Here is a 27,865-nt window from a genome sequence, read left to right on the forward strand (position 1 = left end):
GTGTATTACTTACGTTTGTACCTTTTATCACTGAGTCACTATGTAAATTCATGTGACACATTTTCTCTTTTCTTTAATATGTAGTGAAAGGCACCATTACTCACTTCAGATGCAGTGGAAGACCCAGCATATAGAAATGTCAGTTATTTTAAGAAGCCTCAAAAGAGTGAGTAAGCTTTGAATTTTCTGTTCAGAGAGTGAGGCTAATCATCAGGAAGATTCACATGACTCCTGATAAAATAACTTTATGCACTTGCTTAGAAAAGCGACAAGGGTTTTACTTGCATAAACTATTATTGTTATTATTTTTGAAAAAGCCATTCTTTACCCTCATGGAGAAAGCCTTTGCCTGAAAAATCCTGTAAGCTTTATTTATTTTTTTCCTCCTCAGAGAGAGAGCTGAGGCTGATTTGCTAAATGTCCTGCAGTGACTGGTTGGCAAAGGTGTGAATGAAACCTAGACTTTCTACTTCCTTCTCTCTGTTCCTGTCCTTCTTACTGATGAACAATTCTTAAGCCTCCATAGGATGTATAGCTATTTCTCAGTAGAGGAATGAGCTACAGCCCAGGCAAATTCTCACTGCTGGTGGATCCTTGATGTTGAAATTCTGGCTTACTTAGTGTCACTTAGATCTTATGCTTCAGGAATTAATTTTTTAAAATGTAAAATATGCCTAAAGGTAGTTTGACTCTTTGTATAATAAAACACCTTGAGAGGATATGTCAGTCTTTATGGCACAGATTGTCTTTAAGATGTGTCTGGTATAAAATCACAATGGGAAAAATCTTTTGAGTCATTGGATGTTTGGGGATTATGCTATGAACACAGAATATAAGGCTTAGTTTTTTAAAAAAACCTGCTAAACCCACCCCCCTTTACTGTATGTCTTGATCTTTGACCTGAATTGAAAAGGAGTTTGGCTTTCTTTTCCTTCTGTAATGTTGTTATAAAGATGTGGGGTCTATGGGTATTGGGGCCTTAAATTGGATTTTCTTACAAAGAGAAAAGGAAAACATGGCTTTGGGTGTTAGGTCATAACAAGAGCTAGGTCAGAGCTAGGTCCTTCCTTGTGAAAGTTGAATGCGTGCCTGTCTTAGTGCCGTGGCTTTACACCACACAGAAGATCACACAGATGCTTATTCCTGTGGTTGAGGATTCGCCTCTGTCTGCGGCTCCTGTGAAGAATCTTGTCAAAAGCTAATGATGAGAGGGTGTAGCAGTAGGGCTGACAGCCGCCCACGAGCCCCTTTTGTTCATTCTTTTGATCATGACTTTAAGAACCAAAGGCTTTAGAAGCGCAGTAGGAAGAAGCCCGTGTGTTGCTGTGATAATGATACTGTCATGGGTTTGCTTACTCCATGATTAAAACTTCCTAGGTCTGTAGTCGATATTATTCACGTGTCACGGAATATAGGACTGAGGAATAGGCTGTCAGTTTTCATTAGAGAAAATGATGTTATGATTAGAAGAAATGTTTTTCAAGATAATCTCAGTCTTATTCTTATTTCATCATTTGTGGAGAAGATGATGCACTGCCAAGCACTGCCATGAAATCTAGAGTAACCAGTAAAATCTGTTTCTGGGACAGATTTGGGGGGGCGTGGCAGCTTCTCTGAGAGGGCCTTTGGCTTTCTTTGCAGCGGGGCGGCAGGGTGGGGGGGCAGCCTGGATTTGCCTTGCCATGTGTGGCAGTGGATCTGTGGGCTAGTTGCCTAAGCTTGTGGGGTGTTGGTCATGTGAATCCTGCGTAGCCCCGGCGCGTAAAGGTGCTTAGCATTGTCCCTCCTCTCGTCTCTGTGAGAGGGGCATGTTTCCTCTCATGGTCCCACGTCCGTGCAGCAGCTCGGTCAGGCCGCCTGGATGGTGAGAGCCCGGCTTTGGCCCCCGGGGCAGGTGCGGGGCTGTGGGCCCGCCACTGGGCTTCCAGTAACTCTGGCTCCTCTCCCGGCAGGTGCCCGAGATCATCAGCTCCATCCGGCAGGCCGGGAAGATCGCCCGCCAGGAGGAGCTGCGCTGCCCGTCCGAGCTGGATGACACGTTCGCCAAGAAGTTCGAGGTGCTGTTCTGCGGCCGCGTGGCCGTGGCGCACAGGAAGGCGCCGCCCGCGCTCATCGACGAGTGCATCGAGGGCTTCAGCCACGTGTGCGGCGGCTTCTCACCCGGGTCTGTGCTGCCGCCCCCGCCGCCGCCGGGGGAGCGGGAGCCCGGCCCGCGGCCCATGCGCAAGTCCTTCTCCCAGCCCGGCCTGCGCTCCTTGGCCTTCCGCAAGGAGTTCCAAGATGCCGGCCTGCGGAGTAGCAGTTTCTTCAGCTCCTTTGAGGAGAACGACATCGAGAACCACCTGATGAGTGGGCACAGTCTTGTGCAGCCCACGGATATTGAGGGAAATCGAACCATGCTCTTCACGGTAAAATGCTGCCAAGCCCCGTGCGCACCCCCGCCCGAACCGTGTGAAATCTGTGTTACCCAGCCGAGATCCTTCGTGAAGTGCTTTTGGCTTTATGTGTGAATCTGTGTATTTTTCTACTGAATACTTCTTTGCTTAGGATAAAATCCTTATTCAAGTCCCCATTAGCCTGGAGAATCACCAGGGGGAAACGTAAAGAGAATCTGCCTTATATCCTGTATGATTTTGAACCTCCTCTCCCGTAGTTGTGAAGACACCCTTTCAGTGTGGAAGGAACAGTTAATAGGCGTAAAGAGGCCCCCAAAGACGTTTTCAAAAAATGTGTATTAATTTTAAGTAATATATTTCAGTAGCCTTTTTTGGAAAATACTCTCGCTTTACTATTTTTATTAATTTGCGAAATACCCTTTGTTAATGCAGATGACTAGATTTGGGGATAACATGGCATTTGAAGTTTATACCTAAACTGAAGTTAAGTAATTTAGCCAGTTGCTTACTTACTTTTTTTCTCGAAACGGTTTGGTAAACTGACAGCCAAATGCCAGAAAAGGCGTGGGCAGGGAAGCTGTCCCTGGCAATGGCAGCTTCTGGATTCCCTGCTGATCCAGGCCCCTCTGGACAGCTTGCCCTCCCTGGGAGTCCTCTGTGTCTGAGCTGAGGGGATTCAGAGCAGTCCTAGCAGCGGGCTGACCTTCGACCATAGAGGGAACTGATTATTCCTCAGCCTCCTCTCTCTCTCCTTTGGCTTAAGGCTGACGGACATTCTAGAGAGAGCACAGTTACCTCAAATGCAACGTCTTGTTTCTGTGCCTAACTCAGAGCAGTGGATGGCAAGGGGTGAGAAAGCTGGCTGTGTGGAGGCACACAGGTTTAAGATCACGGTGTAGCATCAGAGGGCAAGTGGGGTCAGCTTTTCCCGGTTTTCATTGTTGGCCTTGTACACTGAAACGAGTGCTACTTTGGTAGTTGGACTTGTGCTGCCATCTGTAATCTATACTTAAAAAAACAACCACAACCTCTTGGTGCCATTGGGAAAGCTACTCAGCACATTTGTTTTCAAGTACTTGTTGTGTAACTGCTGTCTACAGGGTCCCTTGCAACATGCTACAAATATAGCAGTGAACAAAACAGTGAACAAAACAGGCGTGGTCTCTGCCCATGTGGAATTTAGATTCCAGGAAGAGACCAACAACTGACTGTACAGCTGATTGTCTCACTGAAATGGTGATAAATGCTGCAGAGCAGGAGGGGAGGATGCTGTGAGGGCATCCGAGCACTCAGGGAAGGCTTCTTTGAGGAAGTGATTTTCACCGAGCAGAGGTTTTGTTGAGGCCACCTGGGTTCAGGGGGCAGCAGGTGAGGGAGGGATGCTGGGACCTAACAATGTGGTCACTGCAGCACGGTCCTCTTCTGCCCCAGATCTGTAAGGACGCGCTGATTTATGCTAATGCTCTAGCTTCAGAAAGTCAGGTAAGCAGCAGTGAGTACCTAGCGCATAGTATGTACTTAATAAATGATAGGCTGCTTTAATTATAATTTGAGAAGACCTTTCTAATCATTAGAAAGTGTTGTGGAAATTTTAAATGAGAAGCTCCTGTTTCCTAGGAGATTCACTTAACGTAGGAACCTCTGTTCCTTGCAAACTGGAGCCTGTGGGAGCCTGAGGCTTTGTTGCTAACTTTTGGGTATTTGGTCCTCTCACCCCAAGACTGCCGCTGCTATAGGTGAACGCACCGATGGTTGTCTGTGCCCCCCGAGATCTGCAGGATAGATTGTAACCTTGAAGTGATCTGCATGAGATGGTCAGAATTCTGTAGGAGCTTGATCCCTTTTTTCCTTATTTTCATGGGTCATGAAGTGAGAAAGTTTGTATGGCAAATTTGAATTCAACCTTCACGAGAAGCTAGTTTCTTTTTTTCTTTGTCTTTTCAGATCGGTCAGTCTGAAGTTTACCTCATCAGTCCTGACACCAAAAAAATCGCCTTGGAGAAAAATTTTAAGGAGATATCCTTTTGCTCTCAGGTAAATGGAGCTGTGTTATCAGCTCAGTGGCCATTGAATTTTTTTAATGAATTCTTCTACTGTCTCATTCAGCAGAAGCGGTTAAGGTCACAGGATGTGTGCTTTCTAAGTACCGGATTTGTGATCTTGTATTTCTTCTTCCTTTTGTATATTAAGGCATAATAGAAATATAACTTTGAAATTAAGATTTTTGCTTTTAACAACCATACTCTCCTGGGGCACGTAGGGCTCCTTTTCGTTGTTTCACTCATTGGTGGTCATGCTCTGCAGCCCTGTTTTCCAGAGGTCTGGGTGTGGGTCTGGGTCTGTGTGCATGTTTATATGTACATTCATATACACAGTGGTACATTTTTAAATAGATACTTGTTTCTACTTTACAAAAATTCATAATTTTTCTTTTTTCTTTTTTTTTTTTTGTCTTTTTGCTATTTCTTGGGCCGCTCCCGTGGCATATGGAGATTCCCAGGCTAGGGGTCTAATCGGAGCTGTAGCCGCCGGCCTACGCCAGAGCCACAGCAATGCGGGATCCGAGCCGCGTCTGCAACCTGCACCACAGCTCACGGCAACGCCGGATCGTCAACCCACTGAGCGAGGGCAGGGACCTAACCCGCAACCTCATGGTTCCTAGTCGGATTCGTTAACCACTGCGCCACGATGGGAACTCCCATAATTTTTCAAATACCAATGATCATTATTTCTTCTTCCTTAAAACATGATAAATAGTGACTACCTTTCAGGATGTTTTCCTCAGAATACAGTGTCTACTTGAGTTCATTCTTGCTCATCTGGGTGTGTTTCATAGAGAAATGTGGAGAATCTGTCAGTTATAAAGAGCTATGCCAATTTCACTCAGGATCTTCCTAGCAAATCTGAATTATTGTTTGATTACTTTTTAAAAGTCTGACTTGTTTCCTCATTTCCATTTTCTCAACATTAATAAGGTAGGATGGAAGTCTCATTGTTTGTTGAATTATAGCATGATCTACAGAAGGATTCAGCAGGGAATTTTCCTCCCCAAAAGGTGAAAATGATGTTCCTGAATAAGATCAAATAAGGAACCATTTACAAAGGAAAAGTTTTTTCCAAATCCTGCTTTCCTGGGGAGTATCCTCTAGCATATGCTTAGCTTGCTCTTGGGAAATGTTGACGGAGTTGCTGGGATATGTCAGGGATTGCCCGTTTATTGGGAAATAATTGTCCTGAAACTGAGCTTCTCCACAGCTTTTTATCTTGATTTGCTGCTATTTCTATTGAAATGTTAATATTAAATATTTTTCCTTTTTCATGTGATTGTTTTAAAGGGTGCATTTTACCTGATCACCTGACCTTCAGGCTCTCAGCACTCATATCTCTGTGTGCTGGTGTTTTCAGGAGACACTGCACATTAATATTTATGGGTGATGCCATATCTGTATTGCTGTTGTGCCTCTCAGCTGATACTTTCAAAACAAGTATGCATGTTGACATTTATTAAAAAGAGCTCTTAGGAAACTATGGTAGAGCTTGAGCCTTAATAGCTTATGTTTAAAAGCTTCTCTGTTCTTTATTGTGTAGAATTTTTAACTCATTGTTTCCACTAGTTTACTTCAATATTTATCTTTCTGTTATTTTAAGAGTACAGATGTCTTAAAACTTTTAACTTTTATGTCTATATGTGTTTGTGTGTTTGTGCATGTGTGCTCATGTGTGTGTATAGTTGTGTTTCTTCATTAGTCTCTTGTCTTATTCCTTAAGACCCAAGAGAAGTTGTAATTTTTCTGTGTCAGCTTTTCTCCACTTCCTTTTATTACTAAAATGAGCATTAAAAACTTCAGTTTTGGGAGTTCCCGTTATGGTTCAGCATGTTATGAAACTGACTAGTATCTGTGAAGATGGCGAGTCTGATCCCTGGTCTCGATCAGTGAGTGGGTTAAGGATCCAGCATTGCGGTGAACTGTGGTGTAGGTTGCAGATGTGGCTCGGATCCCGTGTTGCTGTGGCTGTAGTGTAGGCCTGCAGCTGTAGCTCTGATTTGATCCCGAGCCTGGGCCCCTCCATGTGCTGTGGGTGCGGCCCTAAAGAGACCAAAGAAAAAGAAAAGAAAACTCCAGTTTTCAGTTCCTACTTCTCTTATTGTGGGGATAATCAGAGTAACATTTTAGTAGAACTTCATATTTGAGAGACGTTTTTAGGTATTTAAAATATCTGAGAAAATAATACTCTTATAGTGTCTTTTAAAATTGTGCAGTATAAACCTTAGGTTGTATTTCTGGCAGTGGTGCCTCTTCTGGGTACAACTCACTGTCCCTTCCTCTCCTCCCTGCCTTCAACAGGGTATTAGACACGTGGACCACTTTGGGTTCATCTGCCGAGAGTCCTCGGGAGCTGGAGGCTTTCATTTCGTCTGCTATGTGTTTCAGTGCACGAATGAAGCTCTGGTGAGTGAGAAAGAGCAGTTCTTACCTTGAAGTCTCCTTTGCAGGGGATTTCAACCTCCCTGATTTCTTTCTGAAGCAAAACTGTACGGCCTCATTGACCTTATTTGGCTTTAATTATTCATTCATGACTGTTTTCTCACTAGCTGGTATACACCTGAGCTTGAATATGCATTTTCAATTTTCATTGTTCTTAAAGGCCTGCTCACTTTCACCCTCTGCATTAGAGTTTTCATTTATTAATTTGTTGGTTTATTATTTTGGGGCTGTTCCTATGGCATGTGGAAGTTCCTGGGCCAGGGATCAAACTCATGCTGCCGCAGTGATAATGCCAGATCCCCAGCTCGCTGAGCCACCAGGGAACTCTTGCTTTGGCTTTATAAAAATGTCGTTTTGAACTTTTGATCAGAAGAGTTGGTTTTCGCTCAGTATTTAATTTACATCTAGTTTTTACTTTATCTCCTTGAAGAGCTTTGAGCTTTTGTAGTGTTTCTCAGACTGTATGTAATCTTAGCAGTTATTATGGTTATTATTCATTTACCTGTGACTAGTAGTCCTGAAGAATCTTAAAGTACTGAGTCTTTCCACAGCATCCTGAAATCTCTGCCCAGCTCATTTTAATTATTATTTTTCTTTTTTTTAAGGCTGCACCCACGGCATATGGGGTTCCCAGGCTTGGGGTCCAATCAGAGCTGTAACTGCTGGTGTGTGCCAGAGCCACGGTAACTTGGGATCCGAGCTGTGTCTGTGGTCTACACCACAGCTCATGGCAACAACAGATCCTTAACCCACTGAGTGAGGCCAGGGATTGAACCCATGCCCTCGTGGATCCTAGTCGGGTTCGTTAACCCGCTGAGCCACAACAGGAACTCCCATCTGCCCAGCTCATTTATTATTTATTTATTTATTTTTGCTTTTTAGGGCCTCATCTGAAGCATTTGGAGGTTCCCAGGCTAGGGGTCCAATGAGAGCTGTGACTGTTGGCCTGTGCCACCAGCCACAGCCACACAGGTTTGGAGCCTCATCTGCGACCTCCACCACAGCTCATGGCAATGCCAGATCCCTAACCCACTGAGGAACGCCAGGGATCGAACCTGGCAACCTCATGGTTCTTAGTCGGATTCGTTTGCGCTTCACCACAATGGGAAGTCCTGCCCAACTCATTTTAAATGGACATTTTACTGTCTCTTCTTTTTGATCAGGTTGATGAGATTATGATGACCTTGAAGCAGGCCTTCACGGTGGCCGCAGTGCAGCAGACGGCCAAGGCGCCGGCCCAGCTGTGTGAGGGCTGTCCCCTGCAGAGCCTGCACAAGCTCTGCGAGCGGATCGAGGGTGAGCAGGGCCCTGCAGTCTGTGACGTGGTGGGAGTCAAGGGTCCCAGGCAGATTTGTTGGACGGTCCTCCCTCACAGGGGCTTGTGGTAGTTACAGGGATTGTAGGTGAATGTCTGCTGCATGTCAGGTTTGTGCTGGGTGCTCCCTTCTTCGGTCTCCTCTCCACGGGGCTCTGTGGGTAGTGGAGGAGTTAGGGACTCAGAGGGCACAGCACCGGAGTGGTATGAGTGGTCAGTCATGGGCGCTGCTCTGCCGAGGTCTAGTAAGATAAGATCTAAGAATTTCCACGGGGTGAATTGATTAGAAGGTCGTGGAAAACCTCTGCCAGAGCGGTTTTAGTGGAGGGGAGTGGCCAGAGTGCAGGTCGCAGTTGAGGCGCCCATGAGAAAGCGCTAAGGAAGTGGTGCTGTGAGTATGGACTACAGTTGAGCTTAGGGAGAAACTGCAGTAAATGCTAAGATTTGCAGGTAAGGTTGACTGAATATTTAAGATAGTCCTGGCATTGTACTGTTTTCTTTTACATGTATTAATCTTCCATTTAATCCTCACTACTTTGTGGGAGGAAAAGGGATCATTTGCTCCTTTGTGGGGTAAGTGCAAACCCCCTACTTTCTGGGGTTTTTTTGGGATGATAGCCTCCCTGAGGAGTAAGAAGTGGTGTCCAATGTCCCTTTTTAACACAGGCATCCTCTTAAGGTATTAGAAAGTTCATTTGCTGGCATTCTTGAGCTCTTTAAAATGAATCAAAATGATCAACACTTTCAACCGTGTTTTTCTAGTTGTTACTCTTTGCTGACGTCATACAAAATGTATCTGGGAACGAGAAAAGTTGTGCTTTAACAGGAGATCCCATCTGAGAGGATTGCTAACCCTTCCCTCAGTGGTTGTCAAGATAAGGTAAACGATGACGGAAATGTCCCTTATGAGCCTATTAAGAAGCCAACAATGACTTTGGCCTTGAAGATAAAGCAGATCATGATCTACAGAAACTGGAAGCGGTCCAGAGTTCCCTTTGATGAATTTTTATTTCGTCTGGCTTAGCTTTCAGAAAGCTATAGCCGAAAAGTTTAATCGTGGTGGGGATTTTACTGCTATAGTTTTGGAATTATCATCTCATTCATCTTTTTACCTGATAAAAATGTAAGCAAAGCAGAAAGCTCTGCTAATGTAAAAACCTCCATTAAATAGCACAGTTAGAAGGCTGGTAAGGGTATGTTTTGCTTACTTGATGGGACACATTTCTAAAATAGAGATGGCGCATCATTAGAGCCTTCCTTAATAGAGGAGATGCTGATTCTTTTATGAACAGTTTGAGGTTCTTGCTTTTTGCCGTATTGCATCCCTAAATGAAGTGGTTTCTTTCTTTCTTTTTTTTTTTATTACTCAAATGAATTTATCACATCTGTAGTTGTATAATGATCATAACAATCTGATTTCACAGGGTTTCCATCCCACAGCCCAAGCAGATTCCCCCCACCCCCCAAACTGTCTCCTCTGGAGACCATAAGTTTTTCAATGTCTGTGAGTCAGCATCTGTTCTGCAAAGAAGTTCTGTCTGTCCTTTCTTCAGATTCCACATGTCAGTGAAAGCATTTGATGTTGGTGTCTCATTGTATGGCTGACTTCACTTGCATGATAGTTTCTAGGTCCATCCATGTTGCTAAAAATGCTGGTATTTTGTTCTTTTTGATGGCTGAGTAATATTCCATTGTGTATATGTACCACATCTTCTTGATCCACTCCTCTGTCGATGGACATTTAGGTTGTTTCCATGTCTTGGCTATTGTAAATAGTACTGCAATGAACATTGGAGTACATGTGTCTTTGCGAGTCGTGGTTTTCTCTGGATAGATGAGTGGTTTCTTACAGCTCGTTATATGTTCCCATAAGAGTAGCTCTGATAGAAAGTTCTGATCTGGCCAAGAACTCCATAAACTGTGGAGAGGACCAATGCTATGGCCACGAAAAGATACACTTAAAAGATTGTGTTTGTGTGTTTGTTTGTTTCTTCTTTTTTTTGCTAAAAAAACTGGGGGGCGCACACCCACAGCATATGGAAGTTCCCAGGCAAGGGGTCAAACTGGAGCTACAGCTGCTGGCGTATACCACAGCCACAGCAATGCGGCGTCCAAGCCTCATCTGCGACCTACACCACAGCTCATGGCAACATCAGATCCTTAACCCACTGAGCGAGGCCAGGGATCAAACCTGCATGCTCATGGATACTAGTCAGGTTTGTTATGGCTAAACCACAATGGGAACTCCAAGATTGTTTTTCTGACCAATTGATGTAGCGACGTATGCTCTGGAAATTATAAAATAGAGAAAATATGCTGTCCAGGTGGGCGGCGGTGGACACTCCCCTCTAAAGTGCTCTCCGGACATGTGAGAGGTGCAGCTGTGCTGAATCTGAAGTATGGACGACTGCTAGTATTTATATAGATAGCATTTTGCTTATTTTAAAGTTTAGAGGAGCATTTTGGGAATTCCTGGAATGAATTCTACTTTCACTAGAAAGAAAAAAAAAAACACCTGAGGTTTCCTTTTCTAAGTAAATGTGCCTCTGGCAAAGCAGAGCCATCATCAGAGCTCCTTTTATAGTAAGAGCCTTTTCAGCCGCCAGCATGAAGGCAGGCTCCCTCACTGTGGCTGCAGGGACTTGGTCTGGGAAGACCCTGAACTCCGGTTCCCTTTCTCTGCCTGGTTCCTTGCCTCCCTTCTGCCCCTGTAAAATGAAGCCTTGTGGCATCACGTGGGGAGTGCTGCCTTCTTGCTGCAGAAGCTACCCAGGCATGGCTGAAGGTGGTAAGAAGCCATGTGGAAGGTGCCCGGTGGGGAGGTGGGGAGCAGGCGCCCTGTTGGAGGACCGCCTCTTTTTTTTTTTTTTTTTTTTTTTTTTTTGTTTTTTTAGGGCCGAACTCTCTCGCATATGGAGGGTCCCAGGTTTGGGGCCCAGCCCTGGGGCAGGCTTGGGTACTGATTGGCCTTCCGACCTGTCAGTCTCCGGGTTTCTCTGGACCTCAGCAAACTCAGCTGTAAAACAGAGGGGTATGATTTCCAAGTCCCTGTTCTAGATTTGAGAGGTGTCCCTTTTGGCTCTCCTTAGTTATGTAGACAAAGTCTGGCTTAGAGCCTCTGCCAAGCCCCTGGCCATGGGCTCACCCTCCAGAGGAGGAGACAGGGTAGCAGGTGGGTGGGGACAGGACTGTCCTTGGAATACAAGTAATTAGTAGCAGTTTTTTTCCCCGTGATAGTTAGGTCAGCAAATTCTTTCATCCCAAATCTTCTCATCACGTGTAACATTTATCTCTGGCACCAAGAAAAGGCAAAACAAAAAGGCAAAACTCCGAATGGTCTTCAGACTGTTCATAAGCATGTGGTGGGAAAAGGAAAGTTGTCACACAAGTCACTTTTATGTGAAAAATCCAAACGTGCAAGAGAAAATGGAGCAGGAGTTGTTTTTTCTTAAGTAAAGTTGTCTAGTTTACATATGAATACTCCTGAGAGGAGGTCCCTGGGGGCTTAGCAGTTAAGGATCCAGTGTTGTCCCTGCTACAGCTCAGGCCATTGCTGTGGCATGGGTTCCATCCCTGGCCCAGGAAATTCTGCATGCCACACACACTCCCAAGAATTTGTTTTTTGAGGACAGTGTTCTGATTGTGTGAGGCATTTTAACATGGAGCAGTGGTGGAAAAAAAGGCATTTGGGAACCCCACAGAGCTGAGGTAGAGTCCAGTGTGGTGGTCTTTGGACATTCAGTGAGCTCGCTGGGTCTCAGTTTCCTGGACTGTAAAATGGGGCTAATCAAATCCTCTTCATCAGATTGTTCTGAGCATTAAATGAAATGATAGAGGCCTGATGTGTAAGTCAGTGCCTAGCACGTGAGGGCACAATCAGCAAACATTCCCCGCTGCCACTGTCATCATCACCGACGTAATTATCGATTAGCATTTCCATAAAACCTCAAAAGCCTGAGGAGGGTGGTGGGTAAGTAGAAGAGGGAGTGAGTACGGAAGGGGCTCACTCTGCCCGCTAACTGTTTTCATGTCTCTCTCTCTCTTTTTTTTTTCCTTAATAGGAATGAATTCTTCCAAAACCAAACTAGAACTGCAGAAGCACCTGACAACATTAACTAATCAGGAGCAAGCGACTATTTTTGAGGAGGTTCAGGTACAGTCCTGGTTTTTAATTTCCAGAAGGAAGGAAAAGGCAGGCGGCTTCTCTGTGAAATGTTATTGATAAAAAAAAAAAAGAAAACAAAACAGCCAAGTAGACCTGCCAGGGCCTGAGGAAGTGTCCCCAAGTTCCTCTTGGTTTAAGCTTTAACAGCCTGAGGATGGGAGCCAGATCAGACCTGCAGATTCCTATCAGGGTTTGGTTTTCATGTGAAAAGAACTGAAGCAGGGGAGCTTCCCTGAAAGAATGAGAGAAAGGGAATTATAAAGTGGAGAGAGCCTCAGGCCAGGAGACAGGGGTCTCCCCGGAGGCCACCAGCTCTGCCTGCCCATCTGCCTGCTCGGGGTTTCAGCCCTGCCTGTGGGAGTCTTAAGGATATAACATTTCATACATGAAATTGAACATAATTGTTCTTCCTCTCTCTTTCTCTCTCTCTCTCTTTTTTTTTTTTCCAATTTTAAAACTGAGTTTAGATGATCTTCCCTAATATATTATACATCAAACCTAAACATGAAAGTACAAAACAAAACCCAGACTCCTGGGTTAAACCTGGAAACTTGCTCTCATCCTTGCATTGAGATGCGGGTATCTCAGGGAGACCCCGCTGTGTGTGCTGGCATGCCTGTAGTCTGTTCATTATGAATCTTTAATGAGCTCATCAAAAATTTCAGGTCTGCGGTAGCCGAGGGCATTTTCTGTGGTTTCGTGGCAGTTTTCTAGGGAGGAGAGCATATCAGAAGACAGCATAAATCTCTTTCGTGGGGAGGACAGTGGCCGGGGTTCTGCAAATAGAGGGGTCTTGAAACAAAGCAAGGAGGCCAGCGAGTCTAGATGGTACGTTCTCTCTCCTCCTCACTGAGGGAGAGGCTGTAGACAGATGATCTGGTTTCAGTTTAGAGCGAGTAAGTAAGGAGTCGTCTTTTTCTTTTTGGTCACATTTTAGAGTTCTCTTTCCCTTGATCTTCCGCGATAGGATTGCGTATGTTTGTAGGAGGAAAGCATAGGAAGATTTATTTTAGATTTCAAAAATAGCTTAGAATGTAACTTTGACAATTTCCAATTGCCTTTAAATTTTCTTGTTTTCTTCTGCATCAACTTGAGACACACTGACTTGAGAGACACTGCTTTTTTTTTTTCAGGATCTTTAGATTCTAAGTACACGGTACTCTGACAAAGTTAATGTAATTTGTACTTAGAATTCCTAAATGGACGGACAGTTTGCTTCAATCTGATTGTTAGTGCGTTTATAATGGGGCCCTTTTCATCTGATGCTGGCCCACTTTGCTGTTTTAGTGCTCTCGAGTCACTTTGGGGAACATCTTTCTAGCAAGCATAGAAGAGGCACATTCCTCCCCTGATGTGAGTTTCTCTTCTTTTTTACTTAGACCGCACTGTGTAGCTTTCCCCCAAACAGTGTGATAACTCAGGGTGGGTAAGTTCTGCAGCAATGACAAGTTCCTGATGGATGCGATTCGGAGATTCTCCATGATGCATGCAAGTTTGAGACACTCAATACATTATGGCCAAGAGACTTTTCAGAGAAAATTCAGTGACAAAAGTTTGCTTAAAAACATGCATTCAGGAGTTTCCATTGTGGCTCAGCGGAAACAAATCTGATTAGCATCCACGAGGACACAGGTTCCATCCCTGGCCTTGCTCAGTGGGTTGAGGATCTGGCATTGCCATGAGTTGTGGTGTAGGTTGCAGACGTGGCTCAGATCTCGAGTGGCTGAGGCTGTGGTGTAGGCCAGCAGCTACAGCTCCTATTTGACCCCTAACCTGGGAACCTCCTTATGCTACAGGTGCAGCCCTAAAAAAAGACAAAAAAAATGGAGTTCCCGTCGTGGTGCAGTGGTTGACGAATCCGACTGGGAACCATGAGGTTGCGGGTTCGGTCCCTGCCCTTGCTCAGTGGGTTGATGATCCGGCGTTGCCGTGAGCTGTGGTGTAGGTTGCAGACGTGGCTCGGATCCGCGTTGCTGTGGCTCTGGCATAGGCTGGTGGCTACAGCTCCGATTCGACCCCTAGCCTGGGAACCTCCATATACCGCGGGAGCAACCCCAAGAAATAGCAAAAAAGACAAAAAAAAAAAAGACAAAAAAATTGCGTTCAGTTAATATCCTAGGGCCCCCACATGTGTTAGAGTAGGCTCTGTAATTTTGTTCACTGGCTTTGAAAAGCCAGTTTGTCTTCCATCATTGTAAGTGTGGCTCTTCTTTGAATAATACAAGTTTGACATAGTTCTCTTCTTCTGATGGCTTATTGGTAGTCTTGTTAAATTATTTCCTCAATGACCATACTTGGTTTGTAAAATATAAAATATAAATATAAATATAAACCAAGTCACTAAGTTTCTTTTTTAAGTTGTAGTGCTTGCTAATGTGTTTGAAAATCATGCATTTCAGAAAGATCATAAGGAAAAATATGGCTTTGCAGTGTTGTGAGACCGCTTATGAATGGAATGGTTAATATTTTCCTTTGTACAGCTTTTTCTGGAGAATAATTTGCTTCTGAGGAATTCTCTAAGGGCAAATTTTTTTTTTTTTTTTGTCTTTTTGCCTTTTCTAAGGCCGCTCCCGTGGCATATGGAGGTTCCCAGGCTAGGGGTCTAATTGGAGCTGTAGCCACCGGCCTACACCACAGCCACAGCAACGTGGGATCCGAGCCATGTCTGCAACCCACACCACAGCTCATGGCAATGCCGTGGCTCATGGGATCCTTAACCCACTGAGCAAGGCCAGGGATTGAACCTGCTCATGGTTCCTAGTCAGATTCGTTAACCACTGAGCCACGACGGGAACTCCTCTAAGGGCAAATTTTTATAAAGCAGGTGTACTTACTATCGAAATTAATAGTAAGTGTGTGATTACTTAAATCGTTATTAAAGCATACATATTCAATGTTTTATAAATGTTTCCTGCAAAAAGAAAATGCAGCCCAAACAGAACCATAAAGAAAAAGAAATCATGAATTACTGTGCGGATGATGCTGGGGCTTATCACTGCTGCCAGCAAGCCAGCTTTGACTTTGAGCTCTGAGAGAACTTGGTGCCAGTTGGGTATGTGAGTATCCTGACCCTTCTCTTTCTACAAGGACTCATGACACTACAGAGTCACTTTTTAATTTATGATCTCTTTGAAATACAACTTTCAAACGTATCTAAGTGGGCATAGGAGGTGGTGACCCCCTCTGGCAGGGTCTGGCTGGCTCCTCATGCTGCCCCCTGCTGGCTGAGTGCATGTCGGTTGTCCTCAGGGGGAGAAATTGCTTTCAAGCCCAGTAGGGCTAGTAAAGAAAATGTCTCAAAGCCAAATTCTCTTCATCTGAATGAGTGTATTTCAGGGAATGACTTAATTCATACTCAGTAACTAAGTCAAGTAGATTTATACTCAGTGGATGTTAATAATGGATTAAATAAAATGACTTCACAAGTTAAAGATTAATGGAAGAACTTTGTTTTTACCTTGTGCAGAATATATATCAACTTGGTTGGATTTTCTGTGGTCTTAAAGTGATTTCTTATAATTTTTCATTATAATTTTTTTTTTGACATTTCTCGGGCTGCTCCTACAGCACATGGAGGTTCCCAGGCTAGGGGTTGAACTGGAGCTGTAGCCGCCGGCCTACACCACAGCCACAGAAGCTTGGGATCTGAGCTGCGTCTGCAACCCACACCACAGCTCATGGCACACCAGATCCTTAACCTACTGAGCAAGGCCAGGGATCAAACCCACAACCTCATGATTCCTAGTCGGATTCATTAACCACTGAGCCACAACGGGAACTCCTTTTTTTTTTTTGGCTGTGTCCTTGGTACATGGAAGTTCCTGGACGAAGGATTGAACCTGCAGCACAGCAGTGACCTGAGCTGCCACAGTGTCAATGCCAGATACTTAACCTGTTGTGCCCCAAGCGAACTCCTGGAAATTGATTTTTGAATTGCTTTTACAACCAATTTCTAGTCGTTTCCCCCCCCCCCCCATAGAAATGAAGTTAAGAAACTTGTAACAAAATTGGCTCTGTTACCTTAACAGGCAGTTAACTGTATTATATTGTTATTTTTTAAGAACAAATATAACTATAGAAAAGTGCTCAAATGAGTGGTGTATAGTTCAATGAAATAAAAAAAATTTTGAAGAATAATTGATTCATAATCTTACGTAAGTTTCAGGTATACCGTGTGGTGATTCACAATTTTTAAAGGTTATATTCTATTAATAGTTACTGTAAAATGTGGGCTGTATTTCAGTGAATTTTTATAAGATGAATCCGCCTGTGCAGCAGCCCCCAGATTGGGAAATAGAGCATTTCCAGCCGCTGAGAACCCCCCCTCGGTACTGGCCCCAGGCGCCCACCATCCTGACTCCTTACACTGTAGGGTAACTTGGAGAAGCAGCTTAATTTTTGACTGCAAAGAGATAGGCTCCACTTGATAACCTGTTGTTTCCCTCAGACTTTGCTCTTTGACTCATGAATGTTCATAAAATTAAATCACCTTTAGGCATAATGATGTGCCCCACTGCGGCACGGTGAGGTCCCATGGGGGGCATTAAGGGGATGACACCTTGATAATCATTTTCTCTCAGTAAAAGCGTAGCCCCCTAGTCATGTTTTAGTTGTTTTTTTTTTTTTTTGTTTTCTGTTTTTGTCTTTTCTAGGGCAGCTCCTGCGGTATATGGAGGTTCCCAGGCTAGGGGTCTAATTGGAGCTGCAGCCACCGGCCTATGCCAGAGCCACAGCAACGCGGGATCCGAGCCGCGTCTGCAATCTACGCCACAGCTGACGGCAACGCCAGATCCTTAACCCACTGAGCAAGGCCAGGGATCGAACCTGCACCCTCATGGTTCCTAGTCAGATTCGTTAACCACTGCGCTACGACGGGAACTCCTGTTTTAGTTATTTTAAGCATGGGCTTATTTCTTTACCTGTGTGACACCACAGACATGGCCTTCTCAGCTCCACTGACTTTCCTCTATGATGTTTAACGAGCTCCGTGACTCAGGGTTTGGGCAGCTGCTGTGGCAGTACTTTGTGCTCAGTTTAGTCTCATTTTCTGTCCATTTGTAGTTTCTTTCTTGTGTATGTTGAGGAAAAGGAAAGTACTAATAATGTCTCTCTTATTAGTGCGTTCTTAGCCTTTTTTTTTTTTGCTTTTTAGGATTGAACCTGCAACATATGGAGGTTCCCAGGCTAGGGGTCCAGTCGGAGCTGTAGCTGCCAGCCTACACCTCAGCCACAGCAATGCAGGATCCGAGCCGCATCTGCGACCCACACCACAGCTCACGGCAACACCGGATCCTTAACCCACTGAGTGAGGCCAGGGATTGAACCCACAACCTCATGGTTCCTAGTTGGATTCGTTTCCACCGTGCCATGATGGGAACTCCTTTTTTTTTTTTTTTTTTACATTTTGAAGTAGTGATTGTGAAGAATTTCTCTAAGAAAAATAGAGACTTTTCATGTGAGAACAGCTCAAGGTTTAATTAAAGAGTAGGAGAAGAAAGAAAGGGGCCGCTCTTGGGTGCCTGCTCAGAGGCTTTGTAATCCTTGTCTACTCTTCTTTCCTGGACTTAAAAAAAAAAAAAAAAAAAAAGACTTTTATTTTTTAGAGTAGTTTTAGTTTTACAGAAAAAGTGGGTGGAGCTGCAGAGAGTTCCCATAGAACTTCTCATATTCCACCCCCTCCCCCAAGCCAGTTTTCCCCATCAATGTGTCATTTTAGTGTGTACCTTTATTACAATTGATGAGTTAATATTGATGCATTTTTAGTAACTGAAGTCTGTGGTTTCCATTAGAGGTAACTTGGTGGGGTACATTGTGTGGGTTCTGATAAGTGTTTAATGGCAGCTATTCACCATTCTGGTAGCATACAGAATCGTTTCCCTCCCCTAAAGCTCCTCTGTGCTCCCCCTCACTCTTCCCAACCCCCAACCCCAGGCAGCCATACTGTCCCGACAGTTTTATCTTTCCAGGACTTCATATAATTGGATCATATAGTATGTACCCTTTTCACATTGGCTTCTTTCCCTTAACAACATGTGTCTGAGGTTCCCCCATGTCTTTTTATGGTTTGCTAGCTCATTCCTTTTAGTACTGAGTAATATTTCATTGCATATACCACGGTTTATCTATTCACCTGTCGAAGGACTTCGGGTTGCATCTGAGTTTTGGCAACTAGGAATAAAGCTGCTGTACACATTCTTGTGCAGGCTTTTGTATGGTCATGTATTTTCAGCTCATTTGGGTGAGTACAGAGCAGTGCGATTGCTGGATCGCATCATGGGAGCATGATTGGTTTTGTAAGAAGCTGCCAAACTGGCTCCCCCAGTGGCTGTACCACTTCACTTTCCCACCGGCAGTGGGTGAGAGTTCCTGTGGCCTCCTGGGCTTTGGGCCCAGCGTATTCAGCATATCTGCATAACTTCCTGAGGTCGGCAGAGTGAAAGGTGGGTTGTGGGACACGACTACCACTTTCCTTTTTTGAAGACCCGATGGGACCCTTCTCTGGAGAAATCTGCTTGTTGCATAAAACATGTGAAAAATGTATACCATCAGGGTTCATGGCTTGGCATCCAGATTGAGAGCATCTGTTCTAACCTTTCAAATATTTTAATCCTTAAATCTGAAAGGTGAAAGAACAGGAAGTCCTCCCTGAAAACAACTCCTTCTAATCATTTACCATTATTTCCTTGAGTAACAGGAACAACTTATCCTTTCAAATGATCTCTGCCAAAGAGGGACTGTTAGAAGGTCTGGGTTAGCGTTACCTCTGCTTCTACAGCCTGTGACATGGAGAGTAAAATCGGTCCTCAGTTATTAGCTGGGCAGCTGAGAGGTGCTTCGACCCACACTCAGATGCTTGTGTAGTCTATCCATTTATTACACCGTGACTTAGTTTTAAAGGGCAGGCTAGGGGTTTGGAGTAGGGCGAGATGAGGAGCAGGGCAATGGATCGTTGTCATTATAAAAACATGTTTCTAAAATGTGTAGACTAGAAGCTTTGTGTATCTCCAGAGTAATTCAGTTTTGTTTTCTTCATACTCAGGGAAAGTGATTAAATACATTAAATTAGATGGTCTTCTAAAAATGAAATGGTATTTTACCTTTAAAGAATTTGGGAGGCGGAGGAGACCTTGCAGTAGATACCGTGCATAATTTTCATTTGAGCAGATGGAGAAGCAAAGATTGAATGATTTGATCACACTTCTAGGCAGCACCTTGAACCTGCTTGACCTGATTTCTAGTCCAGTGTGCTTTGTCACTGCCTTGCCTGGAAAAATAAAAGGCATACAAAGAATTTTTTTTAAAAAAAGAAAGAAAAAGAAATTAAGTCCGTGCTATGAAGTTTTGTGAGCAAGTGCATGCCTTGCGGGGCTTCCAGAAAGTGCTTTATGACAGACATGTGGAAGGAACCGTGACCTTGGATCCAGTTGCTGTTTTCCTTTCCAGTTCCCGTAACCATAAGAGCTTATACGTGTGTAGCCATCATGGCCCTTGACCTCCGGGTGTTTACACAGATTTTGTCCTTTTCTTATGTTTTCAAGACTGTTTACTTAATATTTTGACTAGGCCTTTATCTGATGTGAAATCTTTATTTTAGGTATAAGGACATCACAGGTCAAAATCTACATTTGGCCCACTGGCCCCATTCTTCTGTTTCTTTTAAAAAATTATCTCCACTTTTAGGATCTTTGGTGCCCCCTAGTGAGATGATTGGGTAAGAACACTAGCTGGTGAATGGAAGCTGTAAGCATTTTCAAAGGGATGGTTTACCAGTTTTGGTGACTGTTAAAAATTAATGTTATATATTCTTTTTTTTTTCTTTAAGAAATTGAGACCAAGAAATGAGCAGCGAGAGAATGAATTGATTATTTCTTTCTTGAGATGTTTATATGAAGAGAAACAAAAAGTTCATGTCCATATTGGGGAGATAAAGCAGGTATGGCATTTTTCTGTCTTAAAATTTTACCAGGACACTGTGTGAAACAGAGTTTTGAGGATTTTCTGGAGCTTTGAACCCTCTTTTTCTCCCGTTATTTTATTTCCACTTTTTGCACCTGTAGAGAAGATTGGGGAATATTTAGACTGTGCTTGGGAAGGTGAGGAAAGTTTGTGTGCATTGCCGTGAGGCACGGTGTCGCTCTGACCGGGGGACTGGTGTGGAGCGTAAAGGAGGAAGTTTACGAGCAGATGCTACCAAGACAAGTTACTTGACCTGCATGAGTTAGTAATGTCTGTTACTTATCCTCATCTTTCACCCTGATGAAATGGGAGTGACATTGGACAGCTGCCTTTAGAATTACATAAGATGCCTGGAAGTTCTGTGTAAAGAAAACGCAGTGTGAACAGAAGATAAGCACTACTGACAAATCACATATAGCGTTAGCCTGGTTTATGGGCTGTTCAGATATAGAGCTTCCATTAATTCCACTTTGCATGTTGGCAGTAGTGTCAGCTCCCATCCTCTCTGTTCACAGCTTGGTTTAGCATTTCTGTGCAAGGGGTGTTGTGTCAGAGGCTGGGGCTGCCTGCAGGTCTCTGTTGTTGAAGAGCTTTGAGGTTGGGATTCAGTAAACATGGGGCAAAGGACCATTTTCCTACCACTTTTGGACTCTGTGTAAGTCAATTCGTGACAATCACCATAGCTTCTGAATGCGTGTTTGATATGTAAGTTACTGTTAGGCCAGAAAACTTAGAGAAAAATCGGTGAAGGATGTTCAAAATGATCTTTAATTTCCAAAAAAGTATATTGTCTTTTTCTTTTTTTAAAAAAAGAACTCTTCCTGAGTGCTTGTTCTAAACACACTTTAATGCTCAGTGCTCTTTTCCCTGTAAACAGCCTCTGCTTTTCCGGTAACCTGACTGGGATGCAGTTTCACCTGGTGCACACACAGCAGCGTACCCCGCTTGATCTCTGCCTCCTAGTGGGCTTTGGCAATTGTGCACTTTTCCTGAGCTCCTGGTCACGTACCGTGGCCAGCATTGTTTTTCATGTCATCGGCCAGCTGTAGGGCCCCTCAGCTGTGACCCTGCTATCAGTGCCCTGTGGCTTTGGCCTTTGTGTGGATGTCCCTCCCTTCCCAGCTGGTCACTTTAAGATAACGTGCAAGCCCTGTGCAGCTTCTGTTCACTTTTGGACGGACCCCCGCGGTCTGAGTGTTCAGTTCATTCTCTAGTTCACTCTTCAGCCAATTTCTTTTCCGTTTCTTTTTCTGATATCCTTTCCTTTGTCTCTTGTGCCACCGATGGTTTTTCTGTGTTCTGATTTTCTTTTTCCTGAGTCAGTCTGTCTTGTTTAACAGGAAATTGATAATTTTCAAGTACTTTGTAACTGTTAGAAAGCAGAATGAAGCATTTATGGTGGATGGAAAGTTCTGACCCAAGTGCAGTCTCATTGTTCTGGAACAGGGTAGTGTCTTAATGATTTGAGCATAGAGTACTACACTGGAGAAGTAGATTTAATTATATTTTCATTTGGAAACAGAGGATTTAATGTCAAGGAGATCAAGCCTCACAAAGTGGAACTGGTGTCTGAGCATCCTTTCACTCGAGGTTTCTAAACATTCTGTCACTCAGGAGGGCTGTGTCTTTGCCTGCAAAGAAGTTCCTCTGATCCCCAGATGTGTTCGGGTGTCCCTCAGACCCGACGCGTTCTTGGGCTCTGAGTACAGCTTTTCCGAGCAGCAGCTGCTGTGCAGATTGATCCCATGAACTTTTGAGAGTCATTTACAGGTTCTTGCTCTCACTTTCTCTTACCAGATACCACATGGATTTCATTACCTTCTTGTTACTCCGAAAAATGCCTGTAACCTTTGAAAATGTGTTATGACTTGGCCTAAAGAGAGGTAGAACTGTGGCCTGTGTCCACCAACCTTCAAAGGCAGGCAGAGGACAATGAGCACAGTCTCAGAGCGGTGCTTCTCAGCGCTGTGGGGCCGCCACGCTGTGTGCGCTTTTCAGACTAACATGTTAGCGTTGGATAGCTGTTAGAGGAATCATTTCATAAAGCAGAAAACAACTGAATGAATCCTTTGATTGTATGCGGAAGGAGGCAGTTTAGGCAAAGATCTATAAAGTCGAGAGGGTATTAGGTTTTAATCAATGGATATATCATTTCTACTTGTATTCACTGAGCTGGTACAAAAATTAATTAACAGCTACCACTGAGTGAATGTTTGCCATGTACTAGATAGAGTTTTAAGTCTTTATGTGAATTAGCCATTTTTTTCCCCTTCAACAGCTCTTTTGCAGTAGGTGTAATACTCATGTTAGAGACAAGGGCATGGGGAACAGAGGGCAAGTCGTTTGCTAGGCAGTGTTGAGCCCGTGTGTCTGAGGTCCAAAGACATTATCTTAATCATGTGTCCTTTAGGAGTGTAACCAACAACGTTTAATGTTACAGAAGTACTCAGCAATTTGCCTGAGTGCATTATCCAGTAGATAAGTTTTTCTTTTTTCCTGACATTTTATCACGAAAATTTCAAACATACAAACAAGCGCACAGTACTCCTACGCCCACCATCTGGAGGAAACCATTTTTTTTTTAATGTTTTGTTAATATTTATTTTTTATTTATTTATTTATTTTTTAATAAATTTTTTTATTTTCCCACTGTACATCAAGGGGGTTAGGTTATCCTTACATGTATACATTACAATTACATTTTTTCCCCCACCCTTTGTTCTGTTGCAACATGAGTATCTAGACAAAGTTCTCAATGCTACTCAGCAGGATCTCCTTGTAAATCTATTCTAAGTTGTGTCTGATAAGCCCAAGCTCCCGATCCCTCCCACTCCCATCAGGCAGCCACAAATCTTTTCTCCAAGTCCATGATTTTCTTTTCTGAGGAGATGTTCATTTGTGCTGGATATTAGATTCCAGTTATAAGTGATATCATATGGTATTTGCCTTTGTCTTTCTGGCTCATTTCACTCAGGATGAGATTCTCTAGTTCCATCCATGTTGCTGCAAATGGCATTATGTCACCCTTTTTATGGCTGAGTAGTATTCCATTGTGTATATATACCACATCTTCTGAATCCAATCATCTGTCGATGGACATTTGGGTTGTTTCCATGTCCTGGCTATTGTGAATAGTGCTGCAGTGAACACGCGGGTGCATGTGTCTCTTTTAAGTAGAGTTTTGTCCGGATAGATGCCCAAGTGGAGGAAACCATTTTTAACATTTTGTTATGTTTGCTTTCCTGTGTGTGTATCCTTATTTTGATGCCTTTCAAGGTAAGTTTCTGTACTAGCATTCTTCTTTTTTTTTTTTGCATTTTCTAGGGCTGCACCCACGGCCTATGGAGGTTCCCAGGCTAGGGGTCTGATCGGAGCTGTAGCTGCTGGCCTTCGCCAGAGCCACAGCGATGCAGGATCCGAGCCGCGTCTGCAACCTACACCACAGCTCTCGGCAACGCCGGATCCTTAACCCACTGAGCAAGGCCAGGGATCAAACCTGCAACCTCATGGTTCCTAGTCGGATTTGTTAACCACTGAGCCACGACGAGAACTCCATGTACTAGTCTTCTTGATCCCTGAACCCTTTAGTATGTGTATCAATACCTAGAATTTAGTATTTGTTTACAATTTTTTGGAGATAAGATTTACACATAGTAAGCTGCACAGATCTCGAGCGTACCATTTGTTGAGTTTGGAGGATTTTGTACATTCAGGTAGCCCACATCCCTGTCAAGATACAGGACATCTCCATCATGCCCGCAGGTACCCCCACAGCAGTCCTCACTCCCTCCCTCCCCCAGGCAACCACTGTTTTTTTTTTTTTTTCCCACCATAGATTCGTTTTGCCTGTTTGGGAACTTTTTATAAGTAGAATCATACAGTATCTTCTCTTTTGGTTCAGGCTTCTTTCACTTAGCAGAATGTTTTTGATATTCATCCTTGTTGTTGCATAAATCATTAATATGTTCCTTTTCATTCCATTGTGTCACAAGTATGGTTGATTTCTCCATTCCCCTTGTGACGGACACCTATGCTATTTCCAGGTGCTGGTTATTGTGAAAAGGCTGCCGGTGGATGGGTTGTGACACCCCTGGATGGTGGGTTCTGAACTGGGAACCCAGAGTGTGTTGTTCCTTTCCTTTGAAAAGCTAATGGTAGTTGCCTTTGTACCACAAGCTGTGCCTGATGCTTTTAGATGCTTTACCTGCTATGCTCACCCCACAGCACTGTTCTTACATCTTGAGGTCGGTCTCAGTTCACAGGAGAGGAAGTTGTGGCTCAGAGAAAGCAGCTTGCACAAGGCCGCGGCTAGTGAGTGACTGTCTCTGATCCAGCCACAGAGCCCGAGCTCTAAACTGCTTTGTTAACGGATTGGTTTCTAAGCACATTTCTTCATTTCTTTTGGAGGAGACAGAGTCGGTCTTTGAGGCAAATGTATTTCTTAGACTTGCAGTCCTGTTGCCAAGGAGCAGCTGAGAAGAAGTCACAGAAAGAATATGACCTGGGGTCAAGAAGATGCATCCTAGAGGTTTTTCAGTCCTTTAAAAAGGAAGGAGGCCTATGTGACTTAACTTTCCATTGTTCCACTTTTTAGGCATCACAGATTGCAGCGGAGAATATTGGAAGCGAGTTACCACCCAGTGCCACTCGGTTTAGACTAGATATGCTGAAAAACAAAGCAAAGAGATCTTTAACGGAGTCTTTAGAAAGTATTTTGTCCCGGGTAAGTGGTATGATTCGTCCTAATTTAAGTTGACTCACGTTTTGAGAGAACATGAGATTCAGTTCTTTGCTTTTACTCCAACAGGGTTCATTGTAAAGTATAGGAGGGTAAAACCTTTTTAATGTCTTCTTAGTCTTAGAAAATTGTTCCCTTTAAAGTTCAGTTTTTACCTTGGTCTGGGTTTTTAAAAATCATTATTGGAGTTCCCTGGTGGCTTCGAGACTAAAGGAGCTGGCGTTATTACTGCTGTAGCTCGGGTTGCTGCTCTGGCACAGGTTTGATCCCTGGCCTGGGAACCTCTGCATGCCAAGGGCATGGCCAAAAAAATAATCACTCTTTTGTGTTGTATTATATCCCATGGAGTTTCCCAAAAGAATGTTGTTTGTGGGGCAGCCCCTATAAAGAGCATGGATCAGATACATCAAAGTGTGGGTTCCATTCTCCCTGGTGTCACTAGGTACAGCTTAAAAATTGTTGTTCTCAGCTTCTGTTGCTGGTGTCTCAAATTGCCTGTAGCAGGATCTGCAAACTGTGGCTCTTGGGCCAGATACCAGTCACTTTTTGTTTTTGTAAATAAAGTTTTGTTAGAACACAGTCACATCAGTTCATTCGCCTTTTGTCTAAGGCTGCTTTTCTACAGAGTCAAGTAGTTGGCCCACAGAGCGTAAGAGGTTTATTATCTGGCCCTTTACAGAAGAAGTTTGTGGCCTGCAGCTCTACAGGAAAAATAAAATGTGCATCTGTACCAATCTGGAAGTTCTTAAAGAAATTCCTATCACCCCCTACTTACCTACTCCCCCCTCCCATGAGTGTAAACACCCCTGACGATGGCACTTCTAAGAAGTAGATGTTTGATTTTCTCTCAAAGTTCCACACCTTTCAAGAGTTTACAATATCTTCTTTTATTTCTTTTTTATTTCATGAACTACTTCATTTGAAACAAGCTTTATTTTTTTGGTGAAAGTTAAATTTTATTTTGTGTGAAGATGTTTCTGAGAGTCTTACAGCATCCTTACAGATAATTAAAGACAGTTCATTTACAGAACTGGCGCTGGGGTGGGGCTGCCTCTGTCTCCCAGACGGAGAGCTTGGGGTTGGCGTGTGGCGGGCTGGAGGCGAGGGTTGTGGAGCGCATGCCCTCCGGCACTTACTTTGCTTTGGAGACGCGTTGTCTCTTCCCTTGCCCACCATCCCTGCCAAATGATGAGCCCACCAGGTGCTTTGGAGCATTTAGGTTGGTTTAAAAAATAGAAAAAAGTCGGGAACGTTGATTGTCTCATATGTGTGCAGCAGCGTTTCTCAGTAGATGCATTTTTCCTGAGCTTATTGAAATAGACCAGACTGCTTCTAGCGGATGCCTTTGCAAACGCCTCAGGGGTCATAACTCGACTGCTTTTCTTTCGTAGGGTAATAAAGCCAGAGGCCTCCAGGAGCACTCCACCAGCCTGGATCTGGACAGCTCCGTGTCTAGCACATTAAGTAGCACCAGCAAAGTAAGCACATTTCTCTTTATCTGACAACCCTGCAGAAACCAGCAAATGGGTCTTACTCATCTCCTAGGTACAGGGCCTATCAGAGGACAGCAGAGCTCTCCTAACCTGCAGCTGCGAGAAGTTTGGTGCTTCCGGACTTCATGGTGCAGGTGGAGGGAGGGCTGGGTGTGCAGTTCTGCTCCAACAACAAAATCGTGTCCTCCCAGGCAGATGGTCATGCTCTAAGATGCTGAGACCTAAGTCATCACAAAACCATCAGTGGATTTTTTGAAGTGGATTTTGCAATGAAATCTAAGTGAAATATTAAGAATAATTCAAATTGTGACCACCTCAAAAGTGGGTTTGTGAGTTCTGAGCAGTGTGCAGCTCACACTCCTGAAACTAGCTTTATTCTCTGGTTGGCTCTGTGATTATAATTAAACATCACTGTTTTATAAATAAATAGCCAAGCCTCACCCCTCACGTCTGCCACGAAGCATAGCTTTGTGATAATGAGCAAGCCAGCGGTCCTCTTTGGTAACAAGCCTGTGTCTGTGTCCTAGTTTTCATCTCTTGCTTTCTAAACATACCAAGCATATTTCAAACGGGTTAGTTCAACTTTTTAACCACCAGAAGAGTGGATTTCGGGTTTTGTGCTGGGGAGCACAGAGGTCAGCTTTCCCTCTGTGACTGGACCAGAGTGTCCCGGGATGGAAGAGAGAGGGATGGCCAGCTCCCGAGGAATGGCTTCCTTCACCACAGGGAGAGAAGTTCTTCTGTTCCCCGCAGGCCTGTGGCTTTCCAAGTGTTTTAGGCCATAACCAACAGTGATTTACACATTCACCATTGCAGAATGGTTCACCAACATACATTTACACTCCCACATGAAATTGAATGTTCACAAAACAATATTTACAGTTAAGTATTGTGTCCTTAACCCACCGAGTGAGGCCAGGGATCAGACCCGAATCCTCATGGATCCTAGTTGGGTTTGTAACCTGCTGAGCCGCAGTGAGAACTCCCTGTGGTGTGGGTTTGATCCCTGGCCCAGGAAATTGCACGTGCCACAGCCTCAGCCAAAATTTTTTTTTCCCCAGAAAGATCTATTTCAGCTTTGCTTTAGGACCGTTCTGTGTTATAATTGACGTCCTTCATATTTGCACTTGGGCACTTTCCCATGTCCCACACACCAGGATCTTGTCTCCGATGAGCAGGCATTTACAACGCCTTTTCCCCTCACGCTTCTGGTGGCCTCTCGATGGCCTTCGAATCAGATGCGCCCACATACTGCGATGTTTTCCTGCAGCTGGAATGAGAGACTGGTGAGTCCCCCAAGCGCCCCATGATGCGT

The 27,865-nt window shown here is 44.0% G+C and overlaps 1 protein-coding gene across 7 annotated transcripts in view; it reads left to right on the top strand.

Moving 5' to 3' along the window:
- TBC1D1 (TBC1 domain family member 1) overlaps positions 1-27,865 on the top strand; it is a 220,231-nt gene that overhangs the window by 111,028 nt on the left and 81,338 nt on the right. For 5 of the 7 annotated variants that reach the window (XM_021101100.1, XM_021101102.1, XM_021101101.1 and 2 more), the window contains 8 exons: positions 1,953-2,408; positions 4,341-4,430; positions 6,743-6,847; positions 8,047-8,179; positions 12,260-12,351; positions 20,186-20,296; positions 24,914-25,042; positions 26,449-26,535. In XM_021101100.1, the coding sequence (XP_020956759.1) occupies positions 1,953-2,408; positions 4,341-4,430; positions 6,743-6,847; positions 8,047-8,179; positions 12,260-12,351; positions 20,186-20,296; positions 24,914-25,042; positions 26,449-26,535 (1,203 nt within the window). Of the gene's footprint in view, positions 1-1,952; positions 2,409-2,461; positions 3,879-4,340; positions 4,431-6,742; positions 6,848-8,046; positions 8,180-12,259; positions 12,352-13,685; positions 13,717-20,185; positions 20,297-24,913; positions 25,043-26,448; positions 26,536-27,865 lie in introns of those variants that run through there. The other 2 variants (XM_021101106.1, XM_021101107.1) reach the window with 2 other exon arrangements.

Source organism: Sus scrofa, chromosome 8 (assembly GCF_000003025.6).
Source record: "Sus scrofa isolate TJ Tabasco breed Duroc chromosome 8, Sscrofa11.1, whole genome shotgun sequence".
Classification (NCBI taxonomy): Eukaryota; Metazoa; Chordata; class Mammalia; order Artiodactyla; family Suidae; genus Sus; species Sus scrofa.